Source organism: Bombus flavifrons, chromosome 2 (assembly GCF_040668555.2).
Source record: "Bombus flavifrons isolate JBK064 chromosome 2, iyBomFlav1_principal, whole genome shotgun sequence".
In the NCBI taxonomy this organism is placed as follows: Eukaryota; Metazoa; Arthropoda; class Insecta; order Hymenoptera; family Apidae; genus Bombus; species Bombus flavifrons.
In genome coordinates, this window is record NC_138443.1 from 4,127,644 (window position 1) to 4,155,185 (window position 27,542).

At 29.8% G+C, this 27,542-nt stretch overlaps 1 protein-coding gene across 2 annotated transcripts in view; it reads left to right on the forward strand.

The window, feature by feature from the left end:
* The window catches only part of SNF4Agamma (SNF4/AMP-activated protein kinase gamma subunit), a 131,568-nt gene that overhangs the window by 101,310 nt on the left and 2,716 nt on the right, over window positions 1-27,542 (forward strand). For both annotated transcript variants that reach the window (XM_069132552.1, XM_069132550.1), the window contains exons 9-10: window positions 10,203-10,251; window positions 27,334-27,471. In XM_069132552.1, coding sequence (XP_068988653.1) covers window positions 10,203-10,251; window positions 27,334-27,471 — 187 coding nt within the window. The remainder of the gene's footprint in view (window positions 1-10,202; window positions 10,252-27,333; window positions 27,472-27,542) is intronic.

The following is a 27,542-nucleotide window of genomic DNA, read 5'->3' on the forward strand; positions in this document are numbered from 1 at the left end:
GTGACTGACCATGTTTACTGTGACCGGTTTTGTAAATATTTTCATCAGGCAAATATGTTTAGATTATTGTTTGAAGATGCGAGCATCGTCAAACAATATTCACATCTCTCTGGCAGATGGCTGACGATTCTCGCAATAAATTCCGCTATTATAAGAATATCGGTCATCATCCAAAACGCTCGTTAGGATAATATACTGATGCTGCGAAAATTCACGTGACCAATGTTTACCACACAAACTATATTTTCATTTTCGTACAATTCTGTACGTTTATTTTCAAATTTAATCATCTTTCCGTGTTTGGATCTTTGTGATAATACGTAATAACTTTTCATGTTCATGTGTGCAAAGACCACATTTCTTAACTTTGCCAATTTATCTATGAAATCATATTTTTTTTTTTTTTTTTAACGAACATAATTCATCGTATCGTTTATCCAAAACTAAATAATTTTCGTTATAGGCTGTATTAATATTTTTAGTGGCGAATTCATTAAGGTTAGAAAATAATCATTTCCTTTTCCTAAACACAGAATCAAGGGACCAAAAATCAAATAGTTATTTGGTAAACCAAAAAAATAGGTTAACTTCAAATAAATAAAGTAAAGGTACTAAAAAAAGGAATAGTGAATTATGTATCGTAGAATCAGAATGATGTGTGCCTGATCTAAAATGTTCATAGACAATGATTCTCGTGTCATTTACACTATTTTACACGGCTTTAAGTATTACTTACATTAACAGAATTTTTGCGTAGCTGTTCCATTTAAATCCAGTCTTTTCACAAATTGTATGTCTGTTCAACTATATTTGTCAATGAAAGAAAATTAAACTAAACAATGTACGAATAAGCTTAACGATGGTTAACATCGATAGTCTTTATTTGTTAATTGCTTGAATTTGTTTAATTTTCTCGTAGCAAAATAAATTTATTTAAAATGTATTATATACATACATATATATGTATATATATCGTGGAAATAATTTATAATAAATTTATTTACTTATTTAATTTTAGAAATTTAAAAAAATAAAAATAAATTTTAGAAATAGAAATTTAGATATTTAAATGAATTCAATTATTACTAAAAAATGAATATTCGTAGCAAATAGAGTTTGTTTTAATGTATAAGTATAGCGGTATTTATATTTAGAAATAAATGCTTCGTAGTAAATTTAAAACCGTGTGAATAGACGGTCCACGCTATTTCTAATAATTTATAGCTATTTGATCGATTGGTGGTTAGTATATTTCATGGTCGATCGTGGTTGAATACACGCCAGAAACAAGAGGTACCTTGTATTTTTAGAATCATTCCATTTGCGCCTTTTTAAGCTCGAAGTCAACGAAGATTTAGCGTGATACAATAGCGTCAAATCAACAGTTGTGTAGAACAAATTCCTACTAATAAATAAAATTCAATATTCCTCCTCTTCTTCCGAATTTAGAATATTTCGTCTTTTTTCTTTGAGAGGTGTAATCATAAGTATGTTAATTATGAAATTAACTTAGAATTATTTTTATCTTTCGCCGTAAAAAATTTTATTTCGAAATTTTAGATTATTAATAACATTTTCTTACAATTTATTAAATTACTTCATTTGAGAAAAATTATAAGATTTTGAAAAGTTCTGACATTTTGCTTTTTCCCGATATTTACTTTGCTTAAACATTCTTAATAAAGAGTTAAAAATTGAAGAGTTGAAAGAAAATTTTAACAAGTATTATAGTTCACCGATGATCAAGTGTTAATTCTGATAACGCCGAACTTTTTTAGCAAGTTTCATAAAAATCCCAATGTAAATAAAATTCACAATGAATTTTAATACATTGACGAAATGGAAAAATTTATCATTTCCGCTAATAATAACAAATTTACCGTTAAATATTAATTTTAAAAAGAATAAAGAAGATAAACTAAACTCCTGTGTTATATTTTGATATACTTTTTGATATATTTGGTGGATAATTCATTCGCATATTTCTAAGTATATATAAATGTAAACAAAATCAAATCTGGTTCTAGTAAAATTCAACATAAAAAAAGCTACACCGATCTAACATAACCATTGCGATCCTAGGAAATCAAACACAATCGAGAAGTTTGGTACTTATATTATCATAACATTACAGTACTCTTGATATTACAACATGGTTCGAACTGTTCTACAAAGCCTTGGCATGTCTTCAGGAACTCTCTTTGTGGCGCTAATGGCAGAGAAAAAATAGACAGTATTTATATCGATCGATCTCCGAGATGTTTCGTAGTACATACATATTTGCGAATTATCCGATAGAAACGCAATAACCATAAGAAGAATTTAATTAAAAACAAAGAATTTATTTAAAAACGATCATTCATTTTATTCATTTTATTATGCATTTCTAAAGAGATACTGGAAGTTACGCATATTATCATATCCTGCAATTTCAAATTTTATTAACTTATCGTAACAAACGATTCTTTTACCATAATTACTAGTTCTTAGATTGCAGGTAGAAATAAATAAATTTTAATCAATTGGGCAGTTAAGGTGGAGAAATGGCACAAGTGACAAAATATTTAATTTAGGAAACCTGCATAGGTATAATTCACGAATAAAGTTAATTTTCAATAAAAGTACAATAGAAAAATCTGTGTGCTTCGAAATATTAAATTATACATTAACAATATATTGTTAAATTGTGGAAAAAAACAATAACCGCAAGAAAATTAAAACGAGATTTCTTTGTATACTTCACGTTTGAATAACTCTGAATATTTTTCTCAAATTTGATTAAATGTGAAGTGTCAGAATATAAATTTCTCTCTTAATTAAATTAAATTCGTATAAATTTGGTTGTTTACAAATAATACATACTGCTTTTCTTTTTTACGTAATTAGACCGCACACATGCATACTTATAAAAAGACTGTGTATGTTTATATATTTGTAGAAAATTTAGAGATTGAAAACTGCAGGAAACATAATATATTCAGAAATACATACATAAAATATTCAAATGTAGTACTCATTTATAATATTTAATTTAATATGTTTGGTTTCGTTTTATAATTGTGCTAATAAAAATATGAATTTGTATAAACATCTACGATCCAGTTATAACAAATTTTTGTATTCGTAATGGAACCTTCTAGATAAATATAAATTTCAGATATTTGTATTTATATCTATCTCGTATCATTTTGAGGAAAGAATGCATCTGTACTTCATTTATATCGTACAGAACCCTTGAGTTATATGTAGTTATTTCCTCTTCTAAGAAAAGAAAATCTTGACTTTTAATTTTCTTAATCATACATTAGTCTGAATTTTGAATTCTTCCTCAAAGCGGAAGAACTGTTATATTCGTCGATATTTTGAAAAATCACCGCGTTTCGCAGCAGAAATTCCAGTGGTGAAATAAGCACGTTGATCGTGATCGTTGGCGCCTACCTCGTCCTATCGTGCGTTCGTTTATTGTGCTTGTTATATACGTGTATTTTGTTCGGCAATCTACTCTACGGTATCACTATTCTTGGCACGGATCGAATGAGTCTGTCTCGTTTGTCTCGTCTGTATATGTATGTTGGTTAAAAAGAAGAAAAAAGAGAGTTACGCCCATGGAAAGAAAAGAAGGCACCTAGTGATTGGTGATTCACGGAAAACACCGGTTTCTCTCATGATTATCGCTTGTCGGTAGTTGTCGGTATTTTTGTATGAATTCTTTTGAGTTTTTCTGCAGCGGTGTACACAAGTTTCCAGCTAGATATTATATATTTTTTACTTTATATTTCAATATTATATTATATTTCAAATATAATCGCGATATTTGGAAGAATATTAACTAATATTGTGTAGAAGGGCGTGGCAACGAAAAGAAAACGATAAAAGAAATATGTAAGCGCTGTTATAATATAGTTATATAATACTAGTTGAAATTCTTTAAAATATGGCTTCTAACGTATAAAGTGAAAAATCTGTTTGATCAGAAACTTTTGTCTGCTATACTAGATGCTGGCTTATACTCATCTGCGTGTTAACTATTTCATTCCTTGTTTTTAGCGTAAGTGTTTTACATTTATAGTTCAAAAAATTTTTTATGTTTTCTTGGATTATATTTATGATGTATAGCATATTGGAAAACACATTATTGCGTGTTTGGAATATATCTGCGTGTCGATAAATATTGGCAGTGGTATTGCGTAGAGTAGCGTTGCGTGGGTATTCATAATGGAAGACATAGACCAGATTCTACCTTTTCTCGACAGAAATAGGGATATTGTTAAAAACTTGGAATTAACTTAGGTGCTGGGAATTATTTATAGACATATTTTGTATATATTATAAATACAGTATATATTATATTTCTTAAAGGTTCTATAAGAAAATTTATTTAAGATTCTACCTAAAAACTACTTTTATCTTTACAATAAGTGTATATAGAATTTAAGTTATAAATATCACACGTGCTTCTATGCAAACATTATGGTGTTATAGTCGTTTTTTTCTATTTTCGTTTCATAAATAAGAGACATGTGTGTATTAGAACAACCAACAATTAATCAAAAGTATAACATATTAATATTACATAATGTTTTCTTCTTCATCACTGCTAAACACCACTAAACGGAGGCGTTTCTTTTCTGGTTTCATCTAAATATCCTCATCTTTTGAGCTTTGTTAATTCATGTATGATTTCATTATGATGATGTGTTAGCTGTAAAAACGTCATCGACTTTTTGTCAGGAAATTTTCGAGTTGCTGCTTCCCTTTAGCGAAAAAGCTTTTGAGAGCAAAGGATTGATATTCTATGAATTAATAATAAATCGAAAATTTCAATATTTCAAACTTTCGTAAGCAAATCGCTTCCTCGAGTGAAAAGCATCGAATGCACTTAAAAATTCTCATTACGTGCTGTTTTGTATTGGGATTTCCCCTGTTCTCTACCCATGTTACAGCAAAACTGTGTTGTAGGAATTCTCAAACTGTGTTACAGCGAACTGTGTTACTCCGACAACATATTAAAGAATTATTGATATCACACTCGTATACCAGAAAGTAGCCTGTTGTTCAAATAACATTTTTATTATTACTCATCAGAAGCTGTTATAAATGGGAAAAATATACGTGTATTATTTACGGGTAAGGCATTGAGCAAATATGGTCATTTTAATAAATAATTATAAATAGGCTTGAACGAAGTATCACATAGCCACTTTTAAGTAATATTTACTTCTAATATTATATAACTGAAATTGAAAGAAAATGGCTCTAAGGAATAACGTATTGAAATAAAATATGCTTACCATTATTTCTCTTCAAACAATTAGATAAAAAAAATAATATGCTTAAAAAAATGTAATGAAATCTTATTCGTATATTCTTAAGATTTAATATTGTGGGACAAGTCAATAATTGTATTATTTAGTTGCTCATTTTTTTAATTTTCCTTATATTTCTTACTTTTGTCCATCTACAATTTTGTGTATTTAATGTATCGTTACAGAACTGTGCCAAGAAACTTGTACTTATTTGCTACTCGCAATGTTATATATATACGCGCAACTATAACGCAGCGTAAAACCTGAAGAATCAACGAGAAAATTAGAAAGTCTTCGCCGGTTTTCACGAACTCTCGACAATGATACCGGCAGACACTTGACAAACTAATCTCTGTAAACTTGCTGCAATTTACCAGAACTGTGGAAGAAACGTGGTCGTCTAGAATCTAGAATCTAGAATCTAGAAGAATGTCTCGTACGGTTCCGTAAACGTTTTATTTTGCTCGTAGGAAAGGTATTACGCGATCTTCTGATACATTTCTATCGCAATGAATTCTCTCGAAGAGAAGTAAATGCGAACGACTGATTGTGAGAATTTTTGGTTGAAAAATGAATTTCTATGTATGCCTATCTATGTAAACTATATATTTCAGCTAAATTAACAACAAATACACAATGTAAAAAAAATTTTTATCTATTTAAGCTATTTGACGTTTTTATACTTTTAGTTATGAAAGCTAGCAAGGTAGTTAGATCGGTACGTGTGTAGTTATCTTTTTTAATTTTCTTTGAAATGTGAATGAAAAATAATCTACATTCTTTGGACTTTTTGTAGGGATTTTTAATTTGGATTTGACTAATTATCAGTTATTCCAAAGTTAATATATTCTGGAGCCGATAAATCATAGCATGATTCACTATAATCTATTTAGATCCAAAAATGAAACTTATTAGAGAAGTTTATTAGACAGAAGCTAATAAAGATATTATTTAAATCCAACTTGCTATAATCCAATTAATATTATTTATATCTAAGTTATTAGAAAAAAGTGGCTATATTTATTTCTTTTAATAAAATATCGCTTGAAGCCATAAGAAAACATCTTCATTTTTATCGAAGTTTCTCATAAAAGGAGATTTTCCTGCTTCTTTCCCCTTTACCTTTTTGTAAGTTATAAATTCTTCAATCAGTGAGCAAAAATATACATATTCCAGTCGGAAGTCCATAAATAGAAGTCTTGACAACGATACAACATGCATTCGAATACACCACATACATGGTATCCTATCAACGATATGACGAGTGACAATCTTTAATTAAACAAGATTAGCAATATGTAAATTATTGATCTTGCAGGACTAAATACGCAAATTTTATGAATCATGCTAATTTCTACGATGCTTCACGATATCTATTATGTGTGTGCAATATGTATATCATACACAGTATATATAACATGTAGTATCTATAATATGTAACATTCTACGAAAACAAAAAAGAAAAAATGGAAAAGTTCTATATTAATAATTATATTAATAATTATAATAATGCACTAATCGATGCAGTTATTTACTTTTAATAAAGCAGTATCAAAGCATATTTGTACCAAAAACTGAATAGTTTAGAGGATATTTTTATTTCAATATTAATTCAACATTTACTTTCTCAAAGTTAGTGTTCAAAAATAGCATTGTTTATCCGAAAAAATTTAGTTGAAAGTAATTAATAGTATGCTTTTCTTAAATTTTGAAACCTTACTTATTTACTTGTAATCGAATTTTTTATCACATTAAAATTTTTGTGAAGTTAAGAGAAGCATGTACAATTCAAAATGTTATAATTAAACCTTCTCCTGTGAGCTAGAATTTCAAAGAGGATACGCTTTTTCGATTCACTTGGTATCGGGCACAGATCATGTCATAGAAGGAATCATTTTTCTGAGTGTATTGTTGTGTTTAACTCATTCGTATTCAATGCTAGTAGACATGGGCGTTCAATGCCAATGTGGCATTAGTAATCTGTGATACTCTGATACTCGAATCAGTCGTCCATTCCTCGGAAGACATATTCGTACAGTGCACCGAAGAAAGTTGTGTCATCGAAATCTTCTTACGATATTTCCATTTGTTATCCGTGTTGATATTTCAACGGTCCATGGCGGATTGTAGGGTTATTTTTCTAAATTTGTCAATAATTGTGAGATTACCGATTTAAAATACACCAAAGAAACTTTTCTGCTTAATAAATTGTTGACTAATTGAGAGATATCACACAAAACACAACAGGAAAACAAAACAGGGAAAAAAGATGTTTCAACGATATAATTTTTATCTCGTATAAACGAGACACTTCAGTGTTTGATGAAATTCTTATAATATTTCTATAACTTTGTTCACAGAGCATCGAGTTTCCAATACTCTCATGTAGTACTTTATCGACCAAAAATTTTAAGCTACATACCAAACGAGAATGTTTTGTTTTTATGAATGAATATAAAATTTTTTATCATTTTAAATTATAATTCATTTAAATAATTCATTTAGGAAGCTGTTACTTCTTAAAACGTGTTTACTATAGTTTCAGAATTATTGGTGATTTGTAGTACAAAAAAAAATATTAATATAATTTTCTTTTGTTCTTTTGACAGCGAAAGAATATTTTTGTTTATTTAAGGGAAACTTTATTTCTGCTGGTCATCGTAGGATATTTTGAATAGGGTATTTTTTCACGACAAGATTTCTCAATTTAATACCGATTAATATATCATTCTCATATAAAAGTTTAAAAAATAATCGTTCGTACGAAGATTTGTTGAAGATTCGTGTCTTCCTATATTTCCAATGAATCAAATAACATTTGGTAAAGTGTATGAATGTCTCTTTTTCTCCCAAATAAAGCCGAAAAATTGATTTGATTTTCCGTAAAAGTGAAGGATGCGTAATCAGCAGTTCCGGTGAGGAAGAAATTGATAAAATGTGTTTTATATGTTGTCTCTTGATCTCGATGTTCAATTATTTTCCGATAAGAAAGATCATAATGCACTAGCATACATACGTATACATATCTATGTATAAGGTATTGTAGACGATCTGTTCGAAAACCGACCTCAAGAAATCTCGAGGATTCTTGAAAATATACACGTTCGAATGATCGTGAAAGTTAATAGGCAAAGTTTGTAAATGTTTTCGTGAAATAAAATCTTTTCATAGAAGAAAATAATAAATATATATATTAAGAACTAAAGTATCTATATCTATCAAATACATCGAAAAACATACATTGAATGTATTGGTAGTTTATGATGTCGTGAAATCATCTCTTAAAAAACAATAAATGTTAAAAGTAAAAGGAAATAGAATAATATAAGCTTACTTTTTAAATGGAATAATCCGAATATAATCGTGCATGGACTGTGATCCTGTGAGAGTGAGAGTCGAGTAAAATCTTTGTGTAAAAATGGTGTTTCGTCGGCAAACCAGCGAACCGACCGGAACTGTCACCAAGAGTCCCAGCATAGCTCATAGTACCAGCTCGTCTGGCATTTTATCGAATTGGTACACGAAAATCACGACAAACGTAAAGAAGAGGCAACCGTTCAGTCCAAAATCTTTGTTGAAGAAGACGTTGGTACTTATTGTTTCATTTTTTTAACTATATATCTTCCTATATATCTGAGGACATATCTTACAAACAATTTTCCTTCAAATAAAAGTGAAAGAGATATTTGTAATAAATAGACTGCGGATTTTTATGGAAATTTGTAGCTTTATTTTAATTGAGGGAGTTCTAATCGAGAAATCAATATACTTTTTATTATTTTATTAAAAAAGCACCAAATTTAGAAATCTTTCTTTACTACGTAAAAAGAAATAAAAATATATTTTTTCAATATAATTCACGTAACGTTTAATATTTACTAAAATGGTTAGTTATGTTTGTCTTGTATTTTAGGATTCAGTTAGCTTTCAATAAAGTTATTTATATATATGCGAAAAAACGGAAATACATATTTCGATTGTTAAAAAAATTGTTGACTCTGAAAAGACCCAAGGTCCATTCTAACTTGTTTGATAAATTTTGAACATTAAATGGCAAAAACATTATATTTTTAAAATTTTTCATTGTTTAATAAAACAAAACCGAAGTAAAATAGTGAAAATTGGGAAAAAGTCACTTAACTGCATTATTACACATTTTACACTTTTAAATTTCCCGTAAGTGCACAGAGATTCGCAGTCTATTAGTAAAATTATAAAACGTAGTTGGGATTTATTTCTTACGGTTTTATATAAATTTATTATATAGGGCACATTATAAAGTGTGGGTGTACTATTACAAAATGAAAGTATGGGTGTTCTATTTCAATATGAAATAGGTACTTAAATGAAGTTAATCTCTGGAAATTTTCAATGAAATAATATTTCTACTGAAAAGCGGGATAATATTAATTTCTATCTCTTGAAAAGTGGTCGCTACAAAAAGCAAAAGCAGCTCTGTATGCATACACTTAATGCAGTCGTATATGTATTATGTATAGCTCTAATTTAGTCGCAGTATACGTATGTTGATGGAAGGAATTTCGATTCTAAAGTTACACCTACATTTTGTGGCACGTGTAGTTTTCATACTGTTCAAAATGACTAGAATTATCTATGTAGATTATAAATGATTTATTAAAACATAAAGTATTAAAAAAATGACGTAATAGCACCTCTTTTTATGTATTTCATTATTATCCATGTTGGTAATGCTTTAATAAAATCATTCTGACTGCTGTATAGAAATAAAAGAAACAGAAAAATATCCGATGAAAAATATTCTACTGTAATATTTTAAGATGAAATGAAATATACAGTTGACGATAAAAACGATAGATATTACAATATAACATTTATGACAAACCAATAATATTCACTTGTATTCTCAATTTTCAGCTGCCCGTTGTAGATCCTTTTCTGGAGAAAGTTTCGCTCTCTGATCTCGGTGAGTACCTACCGTTCTATTAATTATTTACTTGTACATTTATACATTTTGCATTGCGCTTCGATTGGTCTCCTGGGAGTCGGGATTCAAGGTTCTACTGATTATTGATGTTTTATATAAATAATGTAGTATATGGATTTTAAACGAATAAAATATTCTAAAAGCATTAAAATTAAAAATAATAAAATAATGTGTGAGAATGATAGAAAAATATTCCGATAAGTTGTTCAAAAAATGATTAAAAGATTCCATTTTACTTATAGTTTATTAATAGACTAGAGATTTTCATACATTTATACCAAGTGCAAATATACACAAAAATGAATAAGGGTGAGCATAGATAAATGTGGAAATATATGTGTGTATAAAGCATTAAAAGTGAAATATATCTCATATTTATAACAGTTTCAATTCTTTATCATTGCCTGTAATTTGCATAAATATCCATAGTCTACTTAGCAATAAATCGCTCCGACTTGTTAGAAATACTATAGCATAATTTCTACATATGTATTATAATATTTATATATCTATACTATATATATAGAATTCAAATATTTTGTTAGTTAAAACATGAAATTATATTATTTTTTTCTGTTGTTTAAGCATCAAAAGCCCCAGGAGACTTATTATAAGTAATTAATAGTTATTCTTATAGACTATGCAGATGATTAAACAATTTATATATGTACATTTTTACATAAAACGATGTCACAATGTTTAAAATTTACAGTGAAATTATTATCAATATATCAATATCATATATAATTGGAAATTAATAACAATGAATAATATATATATATATATATATATATATATACACGAAAATTAATGGATAGTTTTTATTAAATGAAGTGTATAATACATACACTGATTATATATACTCGAATGTAGGTATGTTATACATTGATTTAGCTTTTCTTGTAGCTTCTTGTTTAACTGTTTACTGAAAAATTTCATTGAATGTTTTCAATGAAAGATCACAAACTCCTTGTGATGATATCCTAATGCTAATAAATTAAAAGTATTTTTGCCCTTTTTTTCGAATCTTCTTTTCTCTGTACACATTAGTATTATTGCAATCCATCTCGTTTTACTGGTCCCATAACCGAGTACGGTCAGGTGATACAATACTTTCGTGAAAGCTTTCGAAGGAAAAGAGGGGAAAGCTAGCTGGTAAATCGATGGAGCAGGTAACATATTTATAAATAAGCGGTAGTTCGTAAATAAGATGCGCAGGATGGATTTGAATGAATTATTAAATCTCGTAGAATTCTAATGGAATTTCTTTATTATCCGTACATTGAATAATATATAAAATACGATATTTTTATATTATCTTTATTTTTTAGTAATTTTAACAAGATATTGACGATGTTTTTAACTTTTAGTAATATAAAATATATAAATAATATTTTTAATAGCACGATTTGTAATTTATTACGTTTGTAAATATGCTTCGGTTTGAGTCATAGTACTTCCATGAGGTAAATTTTGCTACATTTAATATTTCACAATAAAATAAAATACAATTATTGCAATTGTAAGTGTTTATAAATATAGAACTTTATAACTAGATTTTTACGTGCAAGGATACATAAAATATCTAAAGTATTATAGAACACTTTTTATAATATTTAATAAGTAAGACAATTTTCTATCTAACTTCCATCTTTCAAATTATATTTCGAGAAACATGAATGTCTAAAAGTTAAGAAGAAACTTATTAGACGCAAAATGGGTAAAATAGCAATTCTACTTGTACTAAACAAAGGAAAGGTGTAAAAAGATTTGGTAGTATCCTGATAAACGTGGATACTGTCACATTGATATTGATTCGCAGAAGTAGAATTTAGACTTGCAAACAGAATTAGAATTCATGGATTGGATAGAACTGGATTGAACGTATTAGCAAGGATGTTCTATAATATCAGATAATTTATTCGAATTCATTTCTTTAATATGTTTAGTGTTGAATGAAATTACATTACGTTAAATTAAATTAAATTAAATCAAATCAAACTGAGAATGAAGTACAAAATTATTAAAATAAAGGAAATGACACTTATTTAGAGAAATATACGTAGTAATTAATGTGGCGTTGATTAAATGCATAAAACTTGTCAATTTTCATTTGCATTCACATCCAAAGTACCTACTCCGAATTACTGTTCATGCTTGCTTACTTTTCGTCCCATCTCATGTTTGATACTACGAAAAAGAAACATTCGTCGCAATTACCTTTTTTTCTTAAAAGAAAATTCAAAGTACACAATATCGCAAAGAGAAAGAAACGAGAACCGAGTTAAAAACTCACTAACTTGACAAAAATAAAAATTGCCCGACTAGGAACGAGTAAACATAGCGAACGAAATTCAACAGGAAACTGTAATCATATACCTATACCTGTACGCTTTCTATAAATGCGTCTTATTGTGAATTGCGTCCTAACTAGAAAGAGGGATCTCCAAAGCTAAAAACTAAAAATGAAGAAAAAATACACTTGAACCTGTTTCATAAACATTATTTTTCTTCTTCATAAATTTGATTTAATCATGTACAAAAATAGTGTTTCGCTTCTTCTGGAATATCTAGTTCTTCGAATTGAATTACTTTCGTCGCAAATGTGCGACCTGCATGTATTTTGGAAAGAAAGAAATATCATCGATATCGATCGAATATCATTCGATTATGTACAAAAATTACAAATACAGTCCTCAATTTCTTATTCCTTTTTGAAGTATTCCATTCAATTTTGTTAGATGTTTCCGGAATTTTTATTATCTTCTTTCCTTTCTAATCAGAACTGTTATTTCATTCATTATCTAATAAAATCGTAACTTAAATATGTTAACCTATTAACCGGATCATTTTGCTAATTAACATTAAAGGAGAGAAAGGAGAAGAAAGACTAGTTAATTTTGGTTAGAACAATTTTAGTCCTTGCAAATATAAGCTATGTAACTGGTTTTTAAGACCTATAAAGAAATTATATAGGAAAATTTGATTAATTAAATAGTTAACTCATCTTCTGTGGTCTTCTTCTTAAGAAGTTAATTGTTATGCTTGGAAAATATTTCTATATACGTATGTATTACAACACTTTCTACTCAAGAAATTCAATATTACTTCAAACAACGAAAATTTTTTGTTCATCATGTTGAAACACCGTATGAGTACTTACAACCATCGTATACGTGCGAGTGTAATCGATAAATTACTCAGTAACGTACGGATTTAGGGGGTGATATTTGCGATACGAATATCCCAGGTCGAATCGATCAAAAACAACTTCAAATTAAACCAGGAAGCTTATCCTGTGTACTCGACGATCTATATTGGTTGCTCCTTGAAATTGTGATACTGAGTCCTTCGGTATTCCTCTTCTCCCCTCCATTTCACTGTCTGTCGTGGGTGGATGGAGCCGATCGATGAATTCCCGGGAGTCCAGCTCGCTCGCGTGTACGTTAAACAGAGACAGAAGATACGGAAATCCCAAGAGATGTAACGGATAGAAAGGGTTGATTCTTGAATACGCGAAACTGATAGTAGCATAGACAAATGAGAGAAAAGGGGACATAGACACACGAATTTTCGAAGGAAAAAAGAAAATGAAAGAAAGAACGTAAATAGCAGAGAGAAAAACAAGGATAGGGATAGAATGCACCTATAGATAGATGCGATAAACGGAGTGTGATTTTCGAATGTGAAGTTTAGCAAATTTTGTATGGTGCTAAAATGAAGAAGTACGTGGTATACTTTCATAAAAAAAACTACACATTAGGTTTTCATTGTTTACCGAGATTTGTAAGTAGCGATAGTCTTATATTTCACGTATAGATGAGGGAAATGGAAAACATATACATATACAAGGATAGGTAGAGGTTGTGGTTTTGGGGAGTTTAACGTATTAAAAAATGATAAAAGTGCACGCTACTCACGTTATCACGTTTCTTGTGATTGTTGAAAATACTAGATATTTATAGCTTGGTACTACTAGTTTCGTGTTTCACGTATGGTTTTTTTATAGCAAGTTCAGATTTCATGATACATCTCGTAGAATGGTAGACGAAGTGGCTAGTAAAACAAGGGGTTAGAAAGAAAATAGGAGAGATAGTAGTTTATCGAACTACAAAATGGGAGTAGAAAAATCCTCGGCTAACAATAAGGGGGATGGATGAAAGCAGGGCAGAACCGACCAAGGGAGAAGATAAGCTCTGACCGGTGCAAGGTCGGCGAGATTGCATTCTATGACGCATTCGCACATTTGTATTTGGGTCTAGGTCATGGGGTGGTATACGTTCGATAATACGGAAACTCGACAAGGCGAGTTAATAGAATTTTTGTACTACTTCGTTGCTGTGTTTTCGATACGTTGTTTCTACTTCTATAGGTACACATTGTTGCATAACATTCAGAGAAACAGGGTTTCATTGTTTTGATCGATTAAAGTCGATGAAAGCTTACGATGGTTTGTGTATTGTACAAGGTATTTCGATTATCATGAATGTCTAAATTATTTTCATATTGAAAATAAGAAAATCACTAAAAAGAATTTACATGCATTAATAATTGCAAGCAGCACTTACTACTTTTTATAGAATCATTTAGTTATTTGAAATTATCTATTAAATCACATAGCAATAATAAATTTTAGTATCTTTAATACCAAAGGCATACACCTACATACATATACAATATACGGGTATACATATATATACAGGGTGGTTGGTAACTGGTGGTACAAGCGGAAAGGGGGTGATTCTACGCGAAAAAAGAAGTCGAAAATATAAAATAAAATTTTTTTTTAAATTTTTTCTTTTTTTTTTTTAATTTTTCCATCGAGACAACGATCTACAGTGAGATCCGTTATAACGGTACCGCACGCGTACCGAGCGAAAATTCAAAGTCGATTTTCTCGAAAACAAAGCCTCAAACGAAAAATTTTTATTCTGTATTTTCGACTTCTTTTTGTACCGCCAGTTACCAACTACCCTGTATATATATATATATATATATATATATATATATATATATGTATTTATATATACGTAACTGCTTCAAAGAAATCGAAATGAAAAATATGTAAGTAAACGTATACCTGTAATGTAATAATATAAAATATATGATATAAATTCACAAAATTTCTATAAAAAATTATAAATTGGTTGTTTTGGCCACTTCGATAATTCTAGTATTAACTCCTTAACGTACAAATTTTTCCTTTATTTATTAATAGAAATGATTATATTTTTTTACAATAAAAGATAACTGTTAATAATACAAGTAGGTGTATTATATACTTTTCATGAGATATACAGATATTTTATCTTAGGAGATGTAGCTTGAGTACATAAGAATCAATAGAAAAATTAAATAATTAACTAAACTAAAGGTAATGATCTATATCCGTATATATCACATGCATGTGCATTAAGTGGTTAAAAACATAAATGAACATCGTGTATTGTTGATTAAACAATGTACCATGTTTCTTTTACCATCTTCTACCAGTTCATGTATAATGGTATTGTACTTTTGAAACACCCTGTAAATCACTTTCCTGCTACAAGCGATTAAAGTTTCTGAACAGTAATGCACATGTACTCAATCGGCAAGTCTCGTATGAAATATGAAAAGAACGGAAATACATATATAGCCTGGAATAAAAAGTTAGACGAAGCTTCGTTGCAAAACAAAGGATCGTTCGTTTGTTAGGAAGCTGTATGAAGAAATGTTATATTACTTGGCGGTATATATACGTGGAGTTTCTTCAAACAGGTTTAATGCTCAAACGCGATTTTCTACAACGGTGGTCTCTAAGAGAATGTTTATTTATAATTCAACGATATATGTATGTATACATAAATACATAGGTGGAGATTTGGGTTGAAGTCATTGGAAAATCTACTACTGCTGTTCAAATTTGACTATGTCTATAACCAATTTCGTTATGTTCGGATGGGGCTGAGTGTTAATTCATGCTATTACGATTTTATACCACCGATGAAATCCAACTTTTCGTGATGTAAAATACAATGCTACCTTTAATCTTTTGTCTTTTAATATTTATCAGTATTTTAATCCAATTTCAACTTAAATGTCAGTTTTTAAATTTACATATAGGTACTAACAATAAGTATGTATATAGGATGTCTAGGTTAATGCAATATACATATCAGCATCTTTAATTTGATAGAAAATTCATACTACAACTACTAACTTGTCCACTACAATAAATATTCTGCGTATAAATAATTATAATTAAAGTGGTACAATGGAAAAAATATATATAATGTGTATATTATAATGATTGGAATCATGATTTTAAATAAAATGTAGAGATACTTTATTTTGTACGTTGAAGACAAGGCAATAATATGCTTTTGCTCCTTTCAAATATACTATCATAATATACATACATATAAGAATGTTTTCAAGCAATTTTGCAATTGGGCTATATGAGAATACGGTGGCTATTTTCTGATCGCGTTATATATGAGGTCCTATTGTATTGTGCCAAAATCACATATTGTGTATAGTTTTCGATAATTGCAAAAGCAAAAGTACTAAAATCTATCGTTTTGGCAAATTGATACTTGTATTGTTCAGTTGCAAAGAAAAAATATGGAAGACTCTAAAACATTTTATTACTAAGTGTTAGAAAATTCTGTTAAAAAATATTACAGTTGATTAATAAATATTAATAAAAATGATAAACGTCAGAAATACAAAAAACTCTTCGAAACAAGCTATAAGGATCTTCTTATTCACGAAAATTGATTGATATTTACTTACTCAGCTGAAAATAAAATGCAAATACAGGATACGTATCTTTTAAACGAAAATAACCTCTTATTAACGAAAATTCCTTTCAGAAACTTGCAAAATATTTTTGGCAGTTAAAGTCTCTAAAACTCATTGACCTGTACTTACACGGCTTATCCGCCTAAAAAGAATGTCTTTCATTTGTGTACAAATTTATTTGCTATTTCTACATTTAATCAATGACAACCCTGTTCTAGATGAAAAATTTGTTCCGCAGTTGTATATCTTTTATTTTATTCTATAAAAGGTGCACCATATAATTATCGAGTCGTATTTTGTCTATTTTGTTGCAAATAAACTTTTGTTACGTAAAACAGGCACCAAATTAATTTAAACACCTTATAAATATGAAAACGATTAGCAATATGGCGCGAAATCGATAAAATGCATGATGTAAGGCGTAAGACGTAAGGAGTTTTACCTGTTGCAATTCTCAAAAGCAGGCGCAATGTTAAATGCTTATTTTGAATAAATACTACTCGTTTTAATCATTATTGCAACATGTTCCTCAAGGGGCAATTATCTGTAGAATACAAATGACTCCATTGAATCATTCTCTTCGACCATTTCGTTGTAGCCGGATCTCGTATAGTACTGTGTAATAATAATCATGATAATGGTTATTATCGATTAACCGTCACTATGCACGTGACTGTATTTGTTGCTAAACCGAGGCAATCGATAATTCTAGCAGCATATGATATTCCGATTAAAGTATGTTCGATTAGCGTTTCATTATTTTTGGAACGTTCTAATTTATAGTAAAAAAATTTATTCGAGTCAAATTTTAGGTCATGAAGTAATCAGTAATCATTCCTCTTGTTTTATTTTAAACTCGCTTTTGGCTAGTTATCTATTTTTTAAATAGCTTCTTCAGAGCTTCTGCATTTTATATGATTCAAGGAGATAACTTCCCTCTTACATTATTTAAATTTAAACCAAGCTCAACAGTAATAATCAACAAACACGCGAATATGCAAGTTAACTTATAATTTACATCCCTCACTAAGGAAGAAAATTCTTATTTAGATAGGCTAACTATTCGAGAAAATGAAAATAAACATTTCCTCTGTCAATAAATCCACATAGGAATAATGAAACTTACTGTCAGCGAAACACCTGGGTCTTTAATACAACTCCATACCTGAACAAGATGAAAATACGAAAAATAGAAAAGAAAACAGCTATGGAATTAAAATATCTTGAAATAAATCGACAGAGAGAAAGCGAATATATCGTAATAGTAAACAAGCAGTTTTTACCTTGAAAGCGATCGTCATATGCGAGTAACATCGTAAGAAGAGGAATTTACAAGCCGAGCCCCTTGCTGGTAGATCGCCAGATTTACTCGAGCATCTCGAGCGTTGCTATCGATCAGGTAGCTAGCCTATCTACTACTCTCTAACTCAACTATTGCTTCGATCCAATTTCATCCAATGATCCAATCTAAACAATACTATTTTACTTTGACGACAAAGAAAAGCAACAGATCGCAAAGCTATCGACCTATCTATCTATCTAACGCATCATTTATATACGTGTTTTATAATTAAAGATACAGGAATGAAGCCGAGTAGGAAAATAGGAAATAGGAAAATAGGGAAATAGGGAAATTCAAAATGTAAGATAGAGGAATCTCGACTGAATTTTTTCTTGGCATGAACATCAGCTTTCGTGTGGAGTTATTCTTGGCACGATCGTCCATGACGATGACGAGCATCGTCGATGAGGTGGTGGTCGGCAATAGAAGGAAGACACGAAGTAGTCGGAGACGGTTATTCGGTTCGCCAGCGACGGAATCGAGGAACTTTGCGACGCGTCGTCGGTCAAAGAGTGATGATTATTGGTATCGAGAGTAACCCTATTGCGGATATAGAGTTGTCAGGTGAAACTTTGGTTCATTAAGACGATCCTCGAGAGCCTAGAAAACTAGAAACTCTTCCAACTGCGAGTAGTCTCTTGCACTTATTCCTTTTCATAATCGTTATACTTACGATTTAATCTCAGATTATCGTTTCATTTTGGAAAAATAAGAGGAAATCATTTGATTTATTACTTTCTACATTTATATCTAAATATAATGTTTTCTAAATTTGGTCATAATATGGATAACATTATTTACTGTGACACTCCTTTGTGGAAAGATAAGAGAATTTCTTGGGGGGGGGGGAGGAGCAATATAATTTTTATATTTTCTAAATTTAAATATAAACATAATACTTTCTAAATGTTATAATAACATGGGATTATTATGGATAATTTTCTTTTTGAAAAAGTAGGAGGAAACTGTCTGTGTAATATTTTAGTATTTTCCAAATTATAATATAAATATAATCTTTTTAAGATTTTATTACAACATGGAATTGTTTTGGATAACTTTATTTATGAAAAATTGCAATCGTTGTATGATTATCAAGACTCTTTTAGCAAGATATTTAAGTTGGTTAGGTACATGTTAAATGTTTATATGTATATGAGAAACACGAGTGATAATAATTGCCGTGAGAGGTACTGAGATAGATCTATTGGTGAGATATTGTGATTAGAATGACCACCTTACACTTGACTGAGATCCAACTGTCAATTATCCGTCACATATCCGACCGATTGGCAATGAAAGTGTTCCTATTTATAAGTTATGCATTTGCAACATTTCGATATTATATTCGTGTGTTTTTGTCAAGGGTTCCTACTGGAACTTTTGGAAAATTTCTTCTCGCTAAACTCAGTATTTTCGGCGAATTTTTACATTAAGGGTAATGATCCATAGATCATAGATCCTCCATGCACAATAATATTTTGATCTTATTTTAACAACTTATCGTAAATAAGAAATTCGCTTCGCTGGATTGTATTCACTTTCTTCAAATACCGTTTACTCTACGCATAGATATATCGATCGTGGAGGTATACAGTTGATCCTAGACTATAAATAATCGTCCTTCTTAAATGAACGTATCCTCGAAAATTTGCAGACAAATTGCTTCACCTCCCAAACTATTCCGACATATTAAATATTTCTATTATTTTCAACTACAAATGAAATATATTTTCTATTTTTTTATTTTTTATTATTAAATATAGCTTAAATTATCCCTCAAAACTTTTATTTTTCCAATTAATAATATCGCAATAAGGTATTAGAATATTATAGTAAAAATGTGGCACTTCTTGGGTGCCAGTAAAAATCCACATGTTTCAGTTGACTGGTAGACTCGAGGAGGAAGTTATCATTTGTGAAACAAGTATTTGTTATCCTAACAATAAAGTTGGATACTTATAGAAATATCTATAAATCTTCGAAACATTATTCAATTACAATATAAAAGGTCTGCGCATCAAATTCGAAGTTCGTCAAGTTACTTTTTGCCATGATTCGTCCAACAGCTCAAGTGTCATGGGCCAAGTAAACTCTATTTCGATCCTCGGTTTTATCAGAACCCAGATCAATTTATTTGCATCCTCGATGAATTTTTCGCCACCAGCAAAAACATCCTAAATTTTAACGAACAAAATTGAAATTTCATCTCGCGATTAACATTTAGTAGTTTTTAATTCCACTTTAATTTCAATTCGGTATCGAAGATTCATTTGAAAAATTGCTGTAATTCTTTCAGCCGAAATATCGATTTCTTTATAACGTTTTTTTTTTTATAAATAACTTTGCCTCTCTGCCTAAACTTTAAATCAAGTAAATGTTTTTCTGTTATTTAATCAATTGAATTTTTTGCATTATTCTTTATCATAAATTCAATATTTCAGCTTTCCAAGCAAAGGATAACATATTATATAGTGCTAAAAATCGCAGTATAAGTAAAAAAACAAGGCTATCTCGTAGCCTTTTGAAAAATACTAAACATATTTCAATCCAGGGAATTTTATTTTATCTAATTTTAGAACTTGGAGATAATTATAGGAATTATTATTATAGATTAATATCTATAATAGTCGTTAATTTTCATTAATATCTGAATTATAATGCCTACATACTTTTATGTTATCGATAGATAATTACTGATTTATTTTTGTATCATTGCCAATTGTTATTCAATCTTTTTTATTATTCTACAACTATCGATATTCGAATTTTATTACATTTGTTTCCCTCCTTATAATTTTTAAAATTATAAATCTTAGTAAATGTATAGTTCACATTTCATTTTTTAGATATAATTGTAGACTGAAAAAGCTGTAAAAAAGCTTTTTGTTTTGTATGAAAAGATAGTATGATATTATCTTTCTTCTGCAATAGTCCCCGAGCAAAATTGGGAAAAGGTCTATTGTAAAGCAAATCCGTATAATTAATCATAATCGAAAAACTCGGTGGAATTCAATTTGAGCCTCATAAAACATTCTCTCTTTTGTGTATGCGTGTGTGTATCGCCACTTTCTTCTTGTTACGACATTATAGATTACCGAAAATAATATTTTCCTTTTATTCTCGTTAGCATTGTGGATATTATAATCAGACGAAGAATTCATCTGACAACTCAAAAGTCGGTCTAACTTCCTAGTCAATGTACATGGAGAAACCAAATACAAATACAATACATAGAGAACTCAAGTTCTGTGTTTAGTTGGTTCCACAGAATGAATTTACTGATTAAATATCGAAAATTTTGAACCAGTTTCGTTCAAATTTAGCAACTATTGACAAAATGATTTGGAATTTTTATGAAATCCTGTTTCAATTATATACAGATACATATACATCATACAATGATTAATTTAATTCTCGCACTTTTTACTAGTCATAGTAACGTCACAATCAAACGTCTAAACATGGAATAAAATTTCCTGAAAAGGAAGGAAAGAAAAACTAAATGTATGCATTAGAACAAATATAGATATAATTAATGAAAATTATTTCAATAAGAAAAAGGGCTTGGTCATTGATTTAAATCGCCAAGATAGGCGTTTCGATGATGAAATCTCGAACAAGTTGTGGTTCGAGTAGATAGTGAATCGGTAGTACGATAGAAATTTTCGAGGCGATGTCACCGCGGACAGAATCAATATCAGGGGCAAAAGTCCGGTCACGGAAAGTGACGATGGAAAATAATGCTGGCCCTGCATTATTACTCGAATGCTAAGGGAGTCGGCGCCACGTTGAGGAAGGTCACGGGTGCCTGGTGGAGCGAAGACGGTGATCCTGTTTACTCGAAAGATCTCATCAAGGAGTTTGAAGTGGAGAATCCACCGCTCGAGGATGAGCTCGCTTGGATTCTCAAAAAAGGTATTTCGCTATCCGACGCTTGATATTTCGAGTTCCGAGTGTCGTTTCCAATAGGAGTTTATATCGTTATGAGTGAACGTTATCGTTGATGGAATTGTTACTGACGTTTCTCGTAATTTGAAACCGTACAATACCCGATGGATGAGACTGTTTTATGTGAATTTTTCGTTTAATCTGTTATCCGGGTCAACTGTTAACTAGAAACTCGTATGAACATGAAATTGGAAATTAATCAAGACAAATCAATTTTAGTGCCTCCAAATTTAATAATTGGGAAGTTTTTTTCACCTCGCTGTTAAAACATCACGCTTTGATAAACTATACATTAGAGAAATCAAATTTTCAATAATTGTATCTAGAAAGAGAGATGGGCACCGCTAACGAGAAAATATTGAAGCACAGAATGCAGAATTCAATAGTACAAGATTCAACTCTGCAACTGGAATTGTCGACAGACTGTAACTTGTAGCGACTACTGGAGGGTAAAATGTCATTCTAATTCATAGATTTCATACAAATCATTTTAACGTCAAGAGTATCTTCAAATTACGCCAATTTCCTGACTGGAGAATTGGCGTAATAACCACGACGTAGTTATCATTCTGACTTTTATTCCTTGTATTTGACCGTGCTAAACGAAAAACAGGAAAATCGATGTAACGCATGTGACGCATGTGATGCGTTCAGTCCGTTGCACGTCGCGTCGCATTGCAAAACATGAACAGATACCTATCTATTCCGAGCACTAAACATGTTAAGGACATTGTAGTTATTAGCGTTTCCAAATTGGTATATAGTGAAAATATGTACATAGTTACACATGTATATTTACAGTTTCGCATAATATTTAAAATTTCTTTTAAGTTTAACCTATTTAAATTTTAAAAATTTGTTTGAGGATGTGAAAGACTTTTAATGTAAATACATTTTGAATATTTTGTTCGTGGTTATTCGGGAAATCTGTAAATTGTTGAACATAAAACAATTTTCGTATATCTTTACGATTTTTTGCAGAAGTAAAAATATTGGGTTGCCAACTAAGTGATTGCGGATTTTGTCATTAGGTGGCATTGATAAAATTCGCAATCACTTAGTTGGCAACCCAATATCAGCAATTAAAGATGATTTAACGATGGCTTTGAGAGTTTCGTGACGTGATAATTGAATACTCATTTTGAGAAACTGTTTTTTGTTAACTATACTGACACGTTTCCCAGCCGATTCACCATCACTCTCTTGATCGGTATATTTACAACACGATGACGACGAACGACAGCTTAACTGTACTGCTGCACAGTCTTCGCCAGTCAGTAGCTTCATGATCTTTGTACAGAAAGCCCGTGTAGTGAACGTTTCTCTAACCAGCACGCGTACAATTTATTCCAGCATAGTAAGCGAGCCTTCGTCAGTATATTTATAATTCACATTTAATCAAAATCTAAATTCTTAAATCTACTATACAATCACCTTATCAAAAGATAGTTTCACCTATTGTTATCCGAGCAGAGAAAAATCCGTTTGGCCAAGGTTTCATCAATTTTTACGTGTTCAGTTCATTCAGTTCATCACACGGTTTCTCGCACTTATCATTATTTTCGTTAGTGTATTTGTACTTTAGTCTCTGATAAAAAAATAGCGATTTGAATTTACAACGCGATCTCTTTAACGATAGATAGATACATGTTCCCTTTACAGAGAATTCGTTTAGCGAAGAATTTATTTTTATGTATGATGATTTTTACTCGATATTTCATATTCAATTTATTACACGTTTTACGGGTCGTTGGTATACTTACAGTTGACCTCACAATCAGCAAATAGAATCTTTATTTTCCCATGCAATTCTATTATCAACCAATCGATTCGTAATCGTTTATCCGTTTTATATGCGTAGTAAAATTGAACGAAAACGGAAGGACAAACAAACAATATGAAATGTAATGAAATAGCTTAAAAAAATGATCTCTGCTATAGTGATATAGAAAATATATTTTAACGAATGTTTTGTATGTTTTGTATAATACGTATGTTTATAAATACTTGGAAAATCTATGTTATCTGTGAAAGAATCTCTCGTGTGATTGAAAGTTAGTGTTAGTATCAGTGAATTGAAAGTGTTAATTCTCAAAATTGGTATTACATATTTATCATATGTAAATGTATATGGTTTATATGTGTACGGTGAATGTCGGTGCTACAGCCTTGATTTTTCTGTAATTTACAATTAATCGAGGAAACGAGTTTTTTATTCAACCATTTATGTCACGTAACATACAGTGACTCACGAAATATGTATGTGAACACATATAAGAATTTTTTATGAATATATTGTACGTAGGTATATAGAAGTCAGAAGATATGTACTGCAAATGTATTTAGTAAAAAATTAGTATACAAAATGAATAGTCATTCTAAACATGTAATATACAGTGCTAATCAAATATACATAATCAACATAATACATAATATATTGATAAAAGATTTCTATAAGTATCTGAATACTTTTGATTAAAGAGAATTAGTTGAATTTCATTTAACTTGTAGCAAAATAATTATTATAACGTGTTAGTGTACAGTGTACAGGAAGACGACTTTAATTTATTATTCATTTATGCACTTCTAATTACCTTTAAGGTGGAAGAAAGTTGTCGTATTAAGGAAAAAAGGTGATCAGATTCATGAAGAATACATATCTGAATGGCCGGAATTTAACTGGAATTTTGTTCACTTCATATGACACCCACAGATCCATTTTATTCTATCACAAACTGTTATTCAACGGCACTTCATCCTATTGACACTGTTGTTGCAGTTCTTCCAGTTTCGCGATTGTTTTTTTTCCCGTTTCATAGTATTTTTACTCTTTTTCTCTTCCATGCTGCTGCTATGTTCTCTTATATCTTGTACATTTGCGTCCTCGAGAGCTTTCCTCGCTTTTCGCCTCTTTTTCTCTTTTCCTTCTTTTCTGTGTTTCTCTCTCTCTCTCTCTCTCTCTCTCTCTCTGTCTCTCTCTTTCTCCTGTTATCCATTGTGATTTTGTACGTCCTCGAAAAAGCTGTTGCTTGCTTTTCAAGGGCGAACAAAATGATAAAAATGGTAAGTGTTTCGTTTCATATTCTGTTCCCGATATTAAAACATGTTGTTCAATCTGTGTTTTATTGATTCGTACTTATTACGTTCAAATTTTCATTTGAATTTCAATACATTTTATTTTCAAATTTCACGTCAACTCATATCGCGTTTGTTGGAAAAATTTCAGACTTATAGATTTTATTGGTATGTCTATTATTTTTTATAATCTTGATAATTGTTATCTGATATATCTATGTACTGTTCTTTCCAATGGTTTAATAGCAAAGTGTCTTTCTTTTTCAAAAGTTAGTTAACATAGCAATATCTCGAGTGTGTTATTATCTTGAAGTTAAAGTAAAGTTCTTAGTACATTACTACTTCTTATTTCACTACTATTAATACTTTAATAATGGGATTCGAGAAAACATTATTAACACATTTAGGCTATGTAAAAGTACACATGTACGTCTTTTGTATATTATTGGTATATTTTGTATATTTAAACACTGGTTACATAGAAGTATCTGTTTTTATATAAAATTGTTGTATTTTGATCAGAAATTGAATACTTTAGAAAAACTTGTTATAATATTAATATATCAATGTAAAAGATGATAACGACGAGAGTATGTACATATATTTTTTCAATATTATTATCAAAATATTGTTTTACTACATTAATAATGATATTATTCAAGGAGATATTATTCGAATGATAACCTTATTATCTCAAATTATATTAAAATACAATATGATATTGCATAAAATAAAAAAAGAAATTAATTTATATTTTATATTTCATACATTTTTATAAAACCATAATTAGATGCATGTAACGTCTGAATTGATATAACGTACATTCATTTATTCGCGTCATAAAATTTTTAATATCTGAAGCAAAATTATTTCTATTATTTCCCTCATTCATTGCCCTCTCTTTTCTCATTTCGTTCATTACGAAATAAATATCATACATACGAAAACAGTTAATAATTGTCATAATGCATACATATGTATATGCTCTAGCTCTGAGTAATGGAATTCTATGCTACGTGTTGCTAACGTTATACCTTACTTCCTTGTTATTAGAAGCAACTGCGTATATTACGTGATGTAAGAACAAATAAGTGATACACTGATATACAGAATGTTCCATTTATTTCGAATTCTTAAATATCTTATGTTATATACTTTTATCAATGAAAAAATTGTATCAGGACAAAATTAGTTGATTCAAAATATTATGATATTTTGAGTTATATATGCAAAACAATATTCTTGTATTTACATTCTGTTTGTTTTTTATATGATAAGCCCTACAAAATTAAGATTAATATCATTTAAACTTAAACTAATTTTTATGCATTGTGAAGTAACTAACAAGCAACACTGTTTAACTGATAATGGCATCACACAAATTTTTTCACATTAACTAAAAGTATACTACTTATAAAAACTTGTAAAAATTTAAACAAAAAACTTTCATGATACTCGGTACACATTTCTAATAAGCGATTCTCTCGTATGTTTGTTATTTTGACATAACTGTATTTCATATTTGTTATATATATTCAAAGGTAGCGCCAAGACTTTTGATTCGGCGCCGATTCTGTTACCATAACCTATCATAATGTAGTCACAACCACGGAATCACGGTCGTGGTCATAGCCATAACAACTATATCTATAATATAGGTCGTAACTCGCAAGTATGAAAAGTATCATTTTATCAAGATTAAACTATTTGAGTATGTGAAAGTGTCAAGTGTCAACTTTTTTGTTATGTAGATTAAATATTATAATAATTCGTTCCGGCTGATAAGGCTTGAAAGTAATTCGAAAAATATTGTGTAAATTGTAAGAACATTGTGACATCGCATGAAAAAATAAAGATGCTACGTCGTAACCAAAAAGCGTTACTCTACTGTGAACTATTTGGACTTTCAGAGGAGGACGAATCACAGATTTTCGTAAAGTTCTTCAAATTTCACAAGTGTTATGATCTAATACCAACCAGCGCTAAATTAGTTGTTTTTGATACGCACCTCCTCGTCAAGAAGGCCTTCTTTGCTCTCGTCTACAATGGTAAGTTGCAAAATTATATATATTTCTATAGTATTTTGATGATCATTATTTCATTTCATTGCACAAAATCA